This window comes from Setaria viridis, chromosome 9 (genome assembly GCF_005286985.2).
Source record: "Setaria viridis chromosome 9, Setaria_viridis_v4.0, whole genome shotgun sequence".
Classification (NCBI taxonomy): domain Eukaryota; kingdom Viridiplantae; phylum Streptophyta; class Magnoliopsida; order Poales; family Poaceae; genus Setaria; species Setaria viridis.
In genome coordinates this window covers 51,465,233-51,480,848 of record NC_048271.2, presented here as the reverse complement: position 1 = coordinate 51,480,848, position 15,616 = coordinate 51,465,233, and the positions used below count along the sequence as shown (strand labels likewise).

Below are 15,616 nucleotides of genomic sequence, written 5' to 3'. Positions count from 1 at the left end.
TCAACGCGCATGTTTTGTCCAGAGACGCATTCAACCGCCAAAAGTCCAAAACCAACAGAAAACCCAGAGCACGGAACTTAGACAAGCATTCTGCCCGACATCGCATCATACGATTGTATGGTAAAAATTGGTTCCAAAAGGACATGGCAAGCATTTGCAGCAGCAAACTGTACAGAATGCTAATTCTGGAGGCGTCAAAGCAGTTCTGACAAGTACCATCCAACAAAAGGACGAGTAGACTACTCACACCGGGATAGCTATTCCCTTGCTTGACATGTTGTCAAGGATGTCGTTAAGAGCTTGACACAACCCAGAAATCTGCAAGTATAAAGCAAATGTAGTCAATCGGGCTGGATAGCTCTCTAGATAATAAAAATATGTAGATGTTTTTCTTTTTTGGAGCAAAACTTAAGTTGCAGGTAGTTATGGTGGCCAAGCTTGACGCTTATGGGGTATGGGTGAGTGCAAGTGTGCAACCTTTTTTTTTTTTTGGCATTACCATGACATACTACGAGTGAACATCTTAAACAGCAAAACTAACCTGCTGGTCCCATTGTTGTAGCTCTTCAGTGTCATCGTCAAAATGTATCACAGCTTCAACCTTTGTGAACCAACAGAGAATGTCAGAGTGAGCACAGTTAAAATTACTACTCCCTCCTTGCTTTTATATAAGACAGTGAATAGTTCCATTTTGAACTATCCAACGTCATATATAAAAGGACGGAGGGAAGTATACAACCTGTAAGGACAAACTATAGCAGGACCATATGCCTCAACATAAGTCTCAAAGAAAGAACAACATGCTAAGTACCTGATCAATTGAGCCCCGCATTCTATCCTCATAAATCATCCGAGATGCTATCTTCTCAGCCTACCAGTGTCGAAATATTGGTAATTAGGATCGAATTTAGAAAATTTTAAAACATACACTAGAATCGGGATTACAGGTATGCAGTTGCACATGTGAAGTATCCATCTGTTCCCAGCAATTCAGTAGTCTACAGATCATGTTTTTGCTCGTTAAATAGAAAGAACAAAAAAACATCTATACAAATGTCACATAGTCAAGTGATATGAAGGATAATCATCTGTACCCTGCCATTCAGTACCATCTACATGTCATGTTTTTTCTTTGAATAAAAGGAAAAGAACGTGTATATTATGAGTGATGTGATCAAGCAAATACGTAATTCTACATCATCAGATACTGAAATTGGAAGCAAACATTCTCAGCTTATCATGAATGAAAATATATACATTTTATAATTCCTAGCTCTTCGCAGCAATTTTCTCTTCAGAATCAATCAAAATAAAAGGCAAGCCAGATTGACAGTAGGGTTGAGAAGATGTGGTGATAAGATCTTCAGCAAAGGGAATTACCTTCCTTGGATCAATGCCCAACAATGTCCCAAGCTCATCAAAGCTGCAGGAATAAGGTGGTTGGTTAGGGACCTACAATAAATAGACCATAATTAATTTTAGTAAACATAGGAGAATCAATTCACCTGATATTTGTGTATAGTTTACTGGCACTAAGGAGATTATGCTCAATCATTGCCCGGTCAAGCACAGTGGACTTATCTGGTAACAAAGCTTTCTGTGGTTTTATAGAAAACACACTGTCAAGGACCATCACAAATAAGAACATGTAATGAGCGAGAGGGTATAGCGGTTCACTAACTTGATGCGGCCTCAGCTCCTCTGCAAATGCATCGATTTCAGGTTTCCTCAAAATCCTTTCAAGGTAAACCTGAAGATTTGGGTAACAGAAAACACAGAGACCATCAGTAAAGTGAAATTACATTCCAAGATATAATCCCTGGGGAGGTAACACTAATATCACAAACCTTCTGCAGTATTGGGTATATCTTCAGCTTCGAACATCTTTCATCCTGAAAGGGGCATAATAAACTAAGTTGCATCCCAAAGTCACAATTTAAACAAGATTTGCATAAGATGAATACAAGGATGCAAAATAAACGCATTGAGAGAAAAGATACAAACATGATAGATACAAGTGTGTCCCAGCCTCAAAGTTATTAAAACATCTACTCAAAAGATGCTGGAATATATGTTAGGCCAGCACATACTACGAGAAAAAAAAAACAATTTTTTCGATAGGTGATCTTTATTAATCTTAGAAAAAATTAAAACATAAAATCCTTGAGTAATTGGTATCTTTTACACCACCTTCACAGAGAAGAGGTCAGAGGTGAATGTTACTTCTCCACTAAAGTAGTAAGCTAAATCTGCAACACATCTTAGCTACTAACACATACACAAATGCAAAGCATTTTAAAATGATTTAAGTTGAATAAAGCACTAACAAGCAATGTCTCTAGAAAGTTGTATGCTTGTATTCATTATTCTCAATTATAAACACAGCTCAGGTTAATACCTTGTACAGCGTAGCAAGAACACGGGAGCGTTGTGGACCAGCACCAGCCAATATTGTGCACGTCACAGCAGCACTAAGAGCTTGCTCTAGAGCATTTTCATCGATTTCTCTGGCATCATATGCAAATTGGCCACATCAGAATAACAACTAAGGGAAGGTTTAGAACAAAATAGGGAAACAACATTGGTTTCTCATGTTATAACTTGCATAAGCAATCACACAAAATAAATATGTTATTAGGAACCAGAAAGACGGCAACTTTTTAATGTTGCGAAGAACAGAACATATTGCAGTTGGGGCAAAAACTCTTACTCGTCTCCAATCTTGCGTTGTTCAATCTGAGAGATATCATAATATCTAAGTGCAGCTTCCAGGAATCTTCTTTTTAGATCCAAAATCCTTGCATAACAGACCTTAAAAATGAAGGGACATATCAAGCAGAATCACGCTTTGATCCTAAAACGCAAAAATATTTTACTGTTCCCAAAATAACAACCTTGTACTGTAAGTTTAGAACTTCCTGCTGACTGTTGGTGACCAAAAAGGATGCCTTGTTGATAAAAGCCTCAGCATTCACTGCATCATCATCCTACAAAAATGTAGTTAAGAGTTGAGCGAACACGATGCACAGATAACAGGAACAGCCAAATAGGGCTAACCTCTAAATAGAGTCGTGCAATCTGGACACATTTGGATAATTTGTTGGTGTCATCAAGCATCCTGATTAAAAGGAACAGGTCAGGATTACCACATCAGCATGTAAAATTCCATTAACATATATGAAAAGAGTCAAGATAAAAGTCAGTTTCTACCTGATTCCTGAGTCCAAGTCAATCCCACTAAGCATCTGGGCTGCTTTCGACCATTGTTGTTCAGACTCATATAGTTCTGCAAGCTTCTCTCTAATCACTACAACCTGTGGATGAATAATCAGCCAAATTAGATATAGAGTTTGTTATAACAAATCTCTACAACTTACCAAAAAATGAATAGAGTGAACCGAAAATTATTTCACAGACCGCAAACTCGTTGAAACAAATATTATGAGTGATTGTAGACACGCATAAAAATCGTAGTACAGTAACATAAAATCACTGGAGAATTTCAGTGTATTAATGTTACTACAATTCTAGACCGAATTCGTTATGTTTTTTTTTCCGAGCTAACTTTAACATCGAACAAAGCTAATGGTTACAAGTTCAAAGCCTAAATTATTCTTTACATGTGAACACCTTTTGGCTTCTATCATTGCAATCGCATATATCTAGACATGCCAAGTAAACACTACTTCACCAAAAGTCTTCAGTCCAATTTATAGATGAAACATGGTGAACAAACTAAAGTGCCACTGAGGTAATAGCTATTGTTCCTTTCTCTTTCTTTTTTTGCTTTTATCAAGACAACACAAAGCCTTTATGGTTAAGCAGCTTCACACACATCATGCCATTCCACATAAAGTATAAATTACAACTCCCTCAAGTAGAGCAATGTAACAGTAACACCATAGAGGTAATCTACTGATGCATATATTTCCATATGAATGCACAAGAATTCAAGAACATGTATCATGAATCACGTGGCAGTACCAATCTCCTTTATAGTATTACCATAGCTATTAAAAGACATGGTTATGAAGAATGAGAAAACAAGATATGCAACAATAAAAATGCAGAAAGTGGAAAAAAAGCCACACAAAAACAAAGTCCCCAACTTTCCAAATCAAATGCAACACCGCAATTTACCGTACATCCACTATCTGTATCCTATAAATTCATTGTTTACTGGATCAATAAATGCCAAGCTTCTCACGGTGGACGGTTAGAGTGTTGAACTCCGGGAGTCATTGAAACTCCCATCCCAACCCAGGTTTGAAGCACAGCACCCTCTTAGAACAAAGCCCAGGGGGAGTCTCCTCCCATGGTCGAGTTTTTTTACTAGATCAATAAATATGAATATATTCACAGAAGATACACCAGGTCATAGAGCTCTCTATCTGTACCTAACTGAGATACCAAACTACAAAAAATCGCAGGACAGACTGACAAATTATTCACAGAAGATACACCAGGTCATAGAGCTCTCTATCTGTACCTAACCAAGATACCAAACTACAAAAAATTGCAGGACAGACTGACAAATTTGAGAGCTCCCCACTAGCCCTAAAATTTGCCATATCTTCATTTTGGGTAAAGTATAAACTATGAACTGACCATACAGAAATAAGTGTCTTCAATTGTTTCACTAACCCTTTACTAACATTACTCAAATTTCCATACCATTATAGTAACATAGCATTCCAAATGAGTTCAGCGAACCAATTGCAGGACAATATGATCAGAACAACGTATAGAAGCTAATAGTATTATCTGGGAATTTAAAAGCAGCATTCAAAGAAGGAAACCAAGGTGTCCTACCTGCTCCTCGAAGGAGACCACGCGCGGCTGGATCTGCGTGAGCGCATAGTGGGCGACCTCCTTCAGCGCGTCGGACTCAAGCTTCCCAAGGTCCTGCGCAAACGTCTGCAGCAGCTGCCGCGACACCACGAGCGGCACCTCGTCCGACACCACTGCAATCGCACCAAACCCCACAATTTAAGCCACAACGAGAGCAAAACCTGCCAAAACCTACAGCTAGCGTTAGGCTAAAACGCATTACTGTGGTCGAGGAAGCGCTTGGCCTGGGAGATGTCCGGCGGAGAAGACGATAGGACCGAGGCGAGGATGTGGCGGTACTGCTCGATCTTCTGGCGCTGGTCGGCGATCGCCGCCGCGCTGGCGAGGGCGCTGTCCATGGCTTCGTCCGCCCCGGTGGCGCGGGTAGCCGGAGGGGAGGGGTTGAGGGGTGTCGCCGGCGACGGAGACGGAGAGGGGTAGCTAGGGTTTTGGCGTTCGATCTGCGGCGATGGTGATGGGAACTTGGGAGGAGGACTGGAATCTGGAGGAGTTCTAGAGCTGTTGTGGGTTTTGCGCAAGTAGTCGGATGGTATTATACGGGCTTCTTTTTTATGTGGGCCTAATTTTTAGCTTGAATATAAGCCTTTCGTTCCATTTGTGTTGTTGGGCTTCAAACTCCCGTATACATCTCTACTACCAAATGGGCTGCTATCTGGCCCATTTGAAAGGCCTGAATGTTCGTTCCTACAACCAGAAAAAAATAGGTGAGTGCCTTGTGTGCTACAGGAATAATGAACGCCCCATTTCAAAAATAAAATAAGATAAAATTTAGGGAATTTTGTCTGTAGGACATCCTCAGAGGATGGGTCACACTTTATTTGTTGATTTAGTTGGTTGGACACTATGATTTTGCATTTTTATCTCTAACACACCGCAGCACTAAAAACACTGTTTTGCCCTCAAAAGCTGGGCCCACCCGTCAACTCTCCCCCTCTCCTTCATCTTTCCTCTTCGGCGCTCCACCGACGCGGGCCACATCCCATGCCTCAATCCCTCCCCTTCCTCTACCCCGAATGGCGGCAGAGGCCCAGGCCGCAGCCTCGGCTCGGACAGCGGCGCATTCCCGCGGCAGCGACCGCGGAGGAGGATGAGGCGGGCGGGCGCGCTTGGCTCGGACGGCTCTCTCTCTCTCCTCTGGTGCATCTGCCGTCGCCCATGACAGCCTCTTCCACGCTGGGAGGAAGGAGGGATCGGATGGCCGCCGCGACGTCCACCCCCGTGGCGCGGGCCTGTTGGGGCTGTTGGTGGTGGCGACGAGCTTCTCATTGAGGCCGTCCACCTCGAGCTGCTTGGGGCATGGCGGCTCGGCATCGTACAGCGCGACGGCCTCACAGAGTAGCAGCCGAAGGGGTTCGGACCCGCAACGGCAACGCGGCGGGGTTGGGATGCGGGATGGGGCCGCGGCGGCGCTAAGGGGCGCAGAATGTGGCCTGCGGCAGCGGAGCAGGGGCGCGGAGGGGTTGTGCGGCAGGCCGGCGGCGGAAGCAAAAAGGAAGGAGAGAGCTGACGGGTGGGCTTGGTCTTAGGAGAGCAAAAAGGTCATTTTATCTGCTACGGTGTGGTGGAGACAAAAATATAGAATTGCAGTGTCCAGCCAACTAAATCAATGAATAGAGTGTGCCACACACAAGACCACCTTTCATGTGTCCTGCACACAAAATTCCCTAAAATTTAAGCACTTTGGGTCCTTAAGCATTTCTCGAATTATCATCAAAGTCCATGAACTCTCAAAGCAAACATTTTTGGGCCTTAGATTTGGCTCACTCTGAATCATGAATTGTCCTTTTGAAAGGGAAAAAACAACCAAATTGTCACTTTGAGAATCCGTGAGCTAGGGTGAGAGTCCACGAAAATTTTAATGACACTGGGTGCACTTTGATATACAAGTAATGTTGCTTATGTTTTGGCTTCCAAGATGATGTAGAATCTGCTCTGTACCTAAAGTTAGGAAAAGGTGCCGCAGTGATCATAGATCGTTAAATACCTTGTGGCTGTGGCCGTTGCAGCTATACCGAACACGTCCACAAAAACTGAAAGGAACAAAAGTGGCAAATTCAACTACAGATATGCTTTGTTGGAATGTTTTCAAAATGGTCACTGTTTACATTCTTCAGGTGCGAGTAGAGTCGGTGTACGATCGCGAGCCGTCTTCAATCATGGTACTACAGCGACCACGCGTTACCAGCGACGTATCATACTTGAGAACGATGACCGCCGCGCCGCTACGGCCAACCAGCAGTTAATTCCGGGTGGCGGTACCACCCTGCCCCGCGACCGGGGAAGGAATCCGACACACCCACCACCATTCCTTCCACCTGGTGGCCCGAGGCCGCCCGCCGTGTCCAGCGGCAGCCCGGCCGGCCCGCCAGCCTCATAACTCCCCGGCCCCGATAAAAGCTGCACGCTTCCTTGTCCAACGTGAAAACCGCATCAATGTGCATGCGCGCGCGCACCCGTACCGTACCCCCCGCACTGGCCGCCCGCCAGCCCAGGACAGGACGAGCATGAGCCCCCCCCTGGACCAGCAGTCTCCCGTGTCCCGTCCAGCACGCGGCGGCAGAAGCTGCAGGCCGAAGCAGCAGCGACCGGCTCCAATCACCTCGCCGGCGAGTTCAATGCGATCCCGTCCCGCGCCACCGGCCGTGGCACGGCTCGCGGGCACGGCGCATGGGACACCCGTCCGCCCGCCCGCCCGTGCGGCCGGGCGCTCCCTCGTGTGGGGAATGGGGACGATGCGAGTGCGGATCGACCGCCGGGTGGAGCGGTGGTCTCGAGCCGGCGATCACGACACCAGCCGGGGGCACAAAACCGCAGACGGGCGCAGGGCTATAGTGCCCCCGGCGGAGACGGCAGCGGGGAAGCACGGTTTCATGCCCTGCGACTGCGAGCCGGAGCAGCCACCACGCTGCAGCACACTGAAGCATCTGATGATTGGTGACAACCCATGCAGGAAATTCAAGTGCCCCCGCTGAAATAGCATTCGTAGCGCCCGCGATAGCGACCCCTATAGCGGTAGCACTACCGAACCGCTACTGCTGCAAGGTAGCGAACCTAAGATATCAGGTTTAGACTTAGTGTTCACTATTGCTCATATTCGACCGCTATTTGCTACATTTAGCTACATTTATGATTCAAGTGATATATGAATATGAATCAAATAGTAATAATAATGTTTAAAAGGATTATGTAGGTAATGATGAAGGATTATGAAATGAAAAATAAATTTTTTATTTATTGATATGAGAATTTAATGTTAATATATATCCATACATCTTAATTATATTTATTTATTTGCGATTCTTAATAATAGTGAACTTAAAATTTTCAAAATAATTTTTTAGTAAATTTGATGTTAATATTCATATGCGCTCTAAAATTATGACTATTTTTTTACCTTGCCCACAGCGCGTGCGCGCACCGGACGTTCAGAGATCAGAGCAGCCCGTTCCTCACACCGACCGATTCGGGTGTATCTCCTGTATCAACGGTCGGACGGCCAAGATGTGCACAGCTTCCAGCATGTGTAGTGTTGTAGTGTAACCACATTTACGTGTAGTTGTGTACAGTATGACCACGTGAAAGGTGTGAGGGACTGTTCTCCAACATTCATTGAGGTTCAGGGTGTGCTCGAGTTTTAATTCCTCTTGACTTTTCTCTACGGGCTGATGCTGGCTGCTAGTTTGGATGCACAAGTTTGCCAAGAACAGTGACCGTCGGTAGCGCGTCGAAAATGACCGGTGAGTGATACTAAAACAGTGTCTTTCGGATATGATTGTTCTTAGGTGAGGGGGCTATCACAGCGATGAGGAGTTATTAATTGAGTTGGTGGGCTGCACCCCAAGTTATTCCGCAATCGTATCCCTCGCCTCGATGGACTCTACTCACAGCAAGGGCCTGCTCCAGGGTCCAGCTGAAGCTTTTTCTAAGAACGGAAACATGGGGAAAAAACTCAGGAAAGGCTTTCAGGTACGATCCATCCATTTCGACGGCCAATTACAAGCTTGGGCATGGCAGACCGGAAGAACAGCAAGTGTGTGTTACCTGAAATGGGTAGGGCGCATTTACACGACCTGATTACGATCCTGTTCGAATCCATCAGGTAAATTTTAGTTAACTAAATGTAGCTGCTATGCATACAAATAGGATCCAGCTAAATTTTAGCTGGTTAAATATTTTTAGCTTGTTGAATACAAGCTAAACTCATCTAAAATAATAAAAAATCAAACTGGCTCTCCACCTTCCTCAGAAAAATATTGAGAATGAGGGATAGGATAGACAAATACATTTTCAAAGAGGATCCAAACACTCATAGCTAAACTTTATCTAGCTAAAAAAAGCTCCTAAACTTTGGCCCCGTTTGGATCCACCCATTTAAAATTTAGCTCGCTAAAGTTTGGAGGTTTCTTTTTAGCGGGCTAAATTTTAGCAAAGGGTGTTTGGATCCACTAGCTAAATGCTAGTTGTTAAAAATAAGTTACCATGCTACTCTTCATTAATTGCGGAGGGATTTTTATTGAGATAGTGAAGAGTAGGGTTTAGCTGGTTGGAGCTAGTTAAAGGTCGAAATTTAACTGGGAGATCTTTAGCTGCCCTGTTTGGATCAAAATGAGCTAAATTTAACCAAGATGATGAATCCAAACAGGACCTTTCGCTAGCTAAAGACCTGCGAAAGGTGACCGCGCCCAAAAAAACTACATGAAGCATTACGTTTAACCATGCGCGGTGAACCTGAAGGTCACGTCACTTATGTACATGTGCACGTTCACAAATTGCAAGCCGACAAGCGCACGGAAGTATCTAATGCAACAGTGATAGCTGCCGTGATGGCCCAAGCGACAATGCCTGGAATTTGGACACGATGGCGTACGCTCGCATCAATTGGTCAAAGCGAAACGTGATGTACGAACTACTACGACGCATCCGTCCCCAGATGCATGTTCTTCGGTTTGAACGTGCTACACTTGACTGCATGCTGAAATTGACTGCATGGCGGTGCATGAGCTAACTAACCATTCACATGGATTGGCAACAAAGAACTCAAGAACACACCCCGGGGGAAAAAAACACTTTCCCGTTCGTCTACTTTTGGCCGGCCAGACACATGGCACGATGCATCTCGGCCCTTGGATCCAGGCACAGCAGTCCTGGGCGAGAAGGGCCACAAGAAATTTCCCAAGACAGATCTATCAGCCAAATAGTCAATGCCCGTACTAGAAAAAGTTGGGGAGGAGAGTGATGGGCCAAAAACGCTACAGTAAAAGCTTTCCTACATTGTTTACGCATTACGTGATTTACGCAGCGCTGAACAAACTCCGAATCTTCCTTGCCCACGTTAAACAAGCCAAATCAGACGCTTAAAATAATCAGATGCTGACAAGAGCTGGTACCAAACAAAAGCAAACACTTCCAGAGCCCTTCGCAAAGCTCCCAACAGCTTCGTGAGAACACCAGGTGGGCCATGCCACCGCCAGACCCCACCCACCAGTCAGCGTTGTCGGACGGTGCCGACGGTGAGCAGCAGGCGCTCTGACGGAGGAGACAGACAGCAACATGTTAAGATAAGTGGTTATGATAAGCTAACCGGCCTGATCCCAACAACACTCTTGTAAAGCGGTTAAGTGAACTAAACCTGATAAAGAAATCCAGGCGGAGTAGACCGGATGCGCTGGCTGGAGCGCAGGAGGAGGCGGGGATAAAGCCAACTGCGTTGGTCAATGGTTGTCATGATGGCGAAGGGCGAAGGCACGGAACGGAGGAGGAGAAAACCCCTTGCCGGCTTGCTTTTTGGTAGTATCTGCCACCGCCGCGTATGCGTGGCAGTGCCCAGGGTATGCGTTTTTCAAATGCTATAAGAGGTAGGCTTTGGCCGCTCGGATTATAAAATCGCAGGACACGTTGGATTCGATTTGTTCTTTTCCTCGAGCCGTGATTGATTTCGGTCACTTGCCACACCAGCAGGAGAGCAGCTTTTTTATTGAAAGATCGTTAAGCTTTCAAAAAAAAACTGAGCAATGGCTTCGGTCGAGAAAAGTTTGAAATGAGAACGTTATTTTGTGCTACGTACATGCTCGTTGCTCGTCGACATTCTCACTTCAGCTTATTCATCCAGCTTATTAACCACCAAATAGTATTTTTCTCTCACAACAAATCAGCCATTTCAACTTTTCAACCGACTTATAAGCTGAAACGAAGGCCCCTAAATGCTAGGTACAGCTCCGAGCGCCTTTCCAAGAGACCATCCACATGGTATCTGCAAAAGCGAGAGGCCGTATGACATGGAGAAAAAAAGATTTGAGATTAGCTCGCTCAGTGTAACTGAAAAAAGGTCGTAGCTTTCACAGGTCGCTTTCTGCTTTGCTCGTCACTTCTTTCATTTATAATACAGAGCGCGTACAATACTGAAGAGCCCGAAAGGATCAGGAAAGGTAAAGAAAAAACTAAGCTTTCCTTTGCTTGCTGGAGAAAGCTAAATGCAACTGAAGCACAGCTCTTTTGGAATCGGGCAGCTGAAGCGAGCACCATAATAAAAGAAATAAACTAGAAACATTGGTCAACTAGGCAGCCAAGCAGATCAACGCCGTGGAAGTAAGATGCCGTTTCCCCAGCGACCGAGACACATTGGGGTCCGGTTGGAAACCACAAAACTCGTGGGAAACGAGACAAAACAACCATCCTTTTTGGATGGCGATGTCCAGGTCCAGGAACCTCTCGTGCTCTTGCGTCTACGTTGCAGGGATCCTTGGATAAACTCGCGCGTGCATCCATGGATGGGCATCCGGCGAATGTAAGCAACGTCTTGGCTGGTCCAGGTTATTGCTGGCGTGTTGGTCCACCAGGGCCTCTCGATCTCTCGGATACTATGATGTAGCCGGCGCCCCCAGCAGGCCCAGCTTAATGGCTTATCCTCAGGGCGTCTCCAACGGGAGTAAGTTGAGCTAGCTGAACAATTGAACAGTGAACAGTGAAAAAGTGTTTAGCTAGCGCGATGGGAAGCGATGGTCTCGCTCACGGCCACATCAGCTGGCGAATAAGTCAGCTCCAGCGACCGATGCACGTGCTCCTACGCTACTGATTGGACAATTTGGACGTCGAGGCGCTAGTCTCTCTTCTTGTAAATCACAGAGAAATCCAAAACAGATTTAAAGTTCGGAATACGAATGAATCCCAAGTGTGGCTATAAGACGGTCGGTTCGGTATGCTCTTTCACCAAAATGCACGACCGCACATGGACACACACTTGGAGGGACATCAAAGTTCAACCGAAGCTCCAGAATTCCATTACAAGCAACGCAATCAAAGCCGAGAGTGACAGCCGCTTGATCACTCTCTGCAAACAGTGGTGTTCTACCCCCGAACCTTTTTCCGCTCTGCCCGAAACAACCCTCCCTCCAAAAAGAAAATGGCGAAAAACCCCACAAAGAATATTAGCCCCCGCGCTACACGACAGGGCGCCTGCCGGGCCGGGCGCCCCGCTTGACTCCACTAGCGAGATGCAGATGCCCATCCCGTCCGCCGCCTGCCCACGTGGACGGCGGCGATCCCTCCACGGCACCCCTTACCGCCGGTGAGCTCACCCACCCACTTAATGCCACCGCTGTGGGCTTCCCTTCGTTATCCCCGTCTTTTTTAGCGGCTTGTGCGACTGCTCCAACACCTTCCCCTCCCTCCCTCTCGCCCGCTCGCTCTCGTCAGCCGCCGTCCCGAGCTAGCTTCCCACACAAGCAGAGCGAACCAGCCGGTGACCGGTGGTTGCCGCCGCGGCCGCGTCGCCGCCCTGCGCTCGTTTTATGCTCGCTGCGGCTCGATTCCTTGGCTGTGGTAGTGCGCTGCTCTCGGCCGGGGACCTTTCTGCGAAAGCGAAGATTCCGGTATGGAGGCGGAGGCGACGCCCACGACGGCCGTGTCGTCTTCCGGCGGGGCCGCGCCGGTGCCGCCGCCCGGCCCGCCCGCCAAGAAGAAGCGTGCCCTCCCCGGCATGCCAGGTGATTGATTTTCTTTTCCTTTTTGTTTACTCGTCGTTTAGTGGTCCGAGGTGCCGTGCGTGCCGGCTAGCTCTTTGTCGTGATCGATGGCGACGGCGCCATGGGTGGTGGTGGTGGTGGTGCAGATCCTGACGCGGAGGTGATCGCGCTGTCGCCCAAGACGCTGCTGGCGACGAACCGGTTCGTGTGCGAGATCTGCAACAAGGGGTTCCAGCGGGACCAGAACCTGCAGCTCCACCGCCGGGGCCACAACCTACCGTGGAAGCTCCGGCAGCGGAGCGGCAAGGAGGCCCGGAAGCGGGTGTACGTGTGCCCGGAGCCCAGCTGCGTGCACCACGACCCGTCGCGCGCCCTCGGCGACCTCACCGGCATCAAGAAGCACTTCTGCCGCAAGCACGGCGAGAAGAAGTGGAAGTGCGACAAGTGCTCCAAGAAGTACGCCGTGCAGTCGGACTGGAAGGCGCACGTCAAGACCTGCGGCTCCCGGGAGTACCGATGCGATTGCGGCACCCTCTTCTCCAGGTCCGGCGTCCGCCCCCCTCCTTCTGAATTGCTCTCCTCTCTGGTCCCCTTCACTCCTCATCAATTGCTTCGTTCTCCACCCACTCAATTCCGTTGACTGACTTGTGGTTCGCCGTGCGCACGTTGCAGGAGGGACAGCTTCATCACCCACCGCGCCTTCTGCGACGCGCTGGCGGAGGAGAGCGCCAAGGCACGCGCGGAGGCCCCTCCCGCCGAGGAGAACGGGGGCTCGGCGGCCGTCGGTCCGCCACCGGCTCCCCCGCTCACTCAGGCCCCAGTACCTGCCGCGCCGGTGCCGCTGAGGCAGCAGCCGCCCCCGCCGCCGCCTGCGCCTGCGCCGCCTCATCGCCCGGTGCAACGTAATGGTCAGTCTTCTATGCTTAATTGCTTATCATCTTCTAGCCGTGCTTGCCTTATTGTGGTCAAACTCTATAGTCCTTGGAGCAGTACACCTTCGATGCATGTTTGGGTTTGGAATGTCATGGTGTTTTCAAGTTTGTGGGGGAGGAGGTCTCTGTGATGGTTTTTGTCAGGATCTGGGAGGGCTAAAAAAATGCGGCCTTGTCCCGGAGCTGGGGGTGAAGCACTGTGTTCTTGCACGCGTCTCGGAACTCGATTACCACCAGTTCTCACATGCTGCCCCCATGAGGCCGTGGCTTCACACGAGGGAGATGACGGCGATTAAAATCTTGGGACTGCGGGGCTGGATTGTTCTTTGGTTTCTTTCCGGGATCATGCAAAGTGCGCCTTTCTGAACTTCTCAGAACATTGAATCAGATGATTAAAAAAGTGCGCCCACGAACACATGAAAAAGATCCCATCATGGCGGCTGGTTGCTTTCTGCATGTCTTTATTGCTCGAGCTTTTAGCGCTTTTTTTACACTAATAAATCTGGTGTGAATCGGATTCTTTCTCCTGATTTGCTAATGCTTCGGTGCAATGCATGCAGAGCCGGAGACCAATACGCCTGAGCCCGTTCAGTTCGCGCCACCGCAGGCGGCCGTTCCGGTGCTCTCGCAGACTTCGGCCGCCGCTGCCAATGTCAGCGCCAGCAGCAGCAGCAGCGTCGCGGGGACATCACAAAGTCTGATCGGCGGCATGTTCGCACCGTCGTCAATGGCCCCAGCGCCGCAGTTCGCCGACCTCGGCGGAGGGGTTAGCCGCCCGGAGCGCGCTCTGCCGGCCAAGCCCCCATCTCTGTGCCTCGCCACGGATGCGTCGTCCTCGATCTTCTCGGCACCAGCCGCCGCCGACCGCCAACAGTTCGCGCCGCCTCCTCCGCCTTCCCCGTCCCCGCACATGTCCGCCACCGCGCTGCTCCAGAAGGCGGCGCAGATGGGCGCCACCTCGTCGAGCTCGTCGTTCCTCCGCTGCCTGGGCCTGGACGTCTCGTCATCGCCGGGGGCCTCCTCGTCAGGCCAGCAGCACCACCACGAAGCCATGCAAGCATCACTACCGGACACCTCAATGCAGCAATGGCCGCAGCGGATGGAGCCAGAGCCGTCGCCGATGCTGTCGCCCGGGCTCGGCCTCGGGCTGCCGTACGACTCGAGCGGCGCTCCGGTGTGCCTGCCGGATCTCATGATGGGCCAGTCGTCGCTCTTCAGCGGCAAGCCGGCTACCCTGGACTTCCTGGGTCTTGGCATGAGCCCGACCGGCGCGTCGGCAAGCAGAGGGTTCTCGGCGTTCATCCAGCCAATCGGCGGCGCAGTCGGGATGGCCGGGATCGGCGCTGGCGCCGTCGAGACGTTCGTCGCCGGCCGCGGTCCCCAGGCGACGCCGTGCGAGAGGAATTCGAGCACCTCGCCCATCCTGTAACCACACTAGCTATAGCAAGTAGTGATTTTGGGAAGGAAGGATCGTCGGAGGAAAACGGTAGGCGCCAGGTTCGATTAGCAGCTACAGACTCTTCCGCTGTCTGTTCTCGCTGTTCTTTTGTTTCTTTTAGCTCTGGTACGACGAAGTTGCAACTTGCAAGCAAGCTGAAGGGCTTGTCTTGGTCTCAGTTCTTTCTGCTACTCTCGCCCCTCGTCTGCATGCCCTTGTCTCTTCCCGACTGCTCCCATGCGCTTGTCATCTAGCTGCCCACTGGCGTCTCGGCATTTAAGCGTGGCACTGGGACAACGCAAAAGTTGATCGCGAAATTAAATGGGAATTGGTGCAGGCTGGGACGATTCCGCAGCAGGTGATGATGAACATTCAGGGGAGCCTGAATGGGTTTTAAGTGTCCGTGTCATCAGACTGGCGCCGTTCCTCTGATC

At 49.0% G+C, this 15,616-nt stretch overlaps 2 protein-coding genes across 3 annotated transcripts; one reads left to right on the top strand and one right to left on the bottom strand.

Moving 5' to 3' along the window:
- Positions 1-73: 73 nt before the first annotated feature.
- On the bottom strand, positions 74-5,361 carry LOC117839652 (COP9 signalosome complex subunit 4). Of its 2 annotated transcripts, XR_004636861.2 has the most exons (15): positions 5,054-5,361; positions 4,813-4,964; positions 3,211-3,314; positions 3,058-3,118; positions 2,895-2,987; positions 2,711-2,811; positions 2,399-2,507; positions 1,848-1,892; positions 1,682-1,750; positions 1,506-1,597; positions 1,381-1,423; positions 946-998; positions 812-871; positions 542-601; positions 239-318 (listed from the first exon to the last, which is right to left on the bottom strand). XR_004636861.2 is itself a non-coding variant. In XM_034720040.2 (14 exons), the coding sequence occupies exons 1-14, from the start codon at positions 5,187-5,189 to the stop codon at positions 244-246; spliced, it is 1,200 nt and encodes a 399-aa protein (XP_034575931.1). In that variant the 5' UTR covers positions 5,190-5,359; the 3' UTR covers positions 74-243. The 2 variants fall into 2 exon arrangements, 1 of the variants encoding a protein (XP_034575931.1); XM_034720040.2 differs by lacking the exon at positions 946-998 and having other exon boundaries at positions 74-318; positions 5,054-5,359.
- A 7,086-nt stretch (positions 5,362-12,447) lies between these two features.
- Positions 12,448-15,360, top strand: LOC117840020 (zinc finger protein ENHYDROUS). The gene is made up of 4 exons (XM_034720476.2): positions 12,448-12,833; positions 12,959-13,355; positions 13,485-13,720; positions 14,305-15,360. Exons 1-4 carry the CDS (start codon positions 12,722-12,724, stop codon positions 15,171-15,173), a joined length of 1,614 nt encoding a protein of 537 aa, XP_034576367.1. The 5' UTR covers positions 12,448-12,721; the 3' UTR covers positions 15,174-15,360.
- The last annotated feature ends 256 nt before the right edge of the window (positions 15,361-15,616 follow it).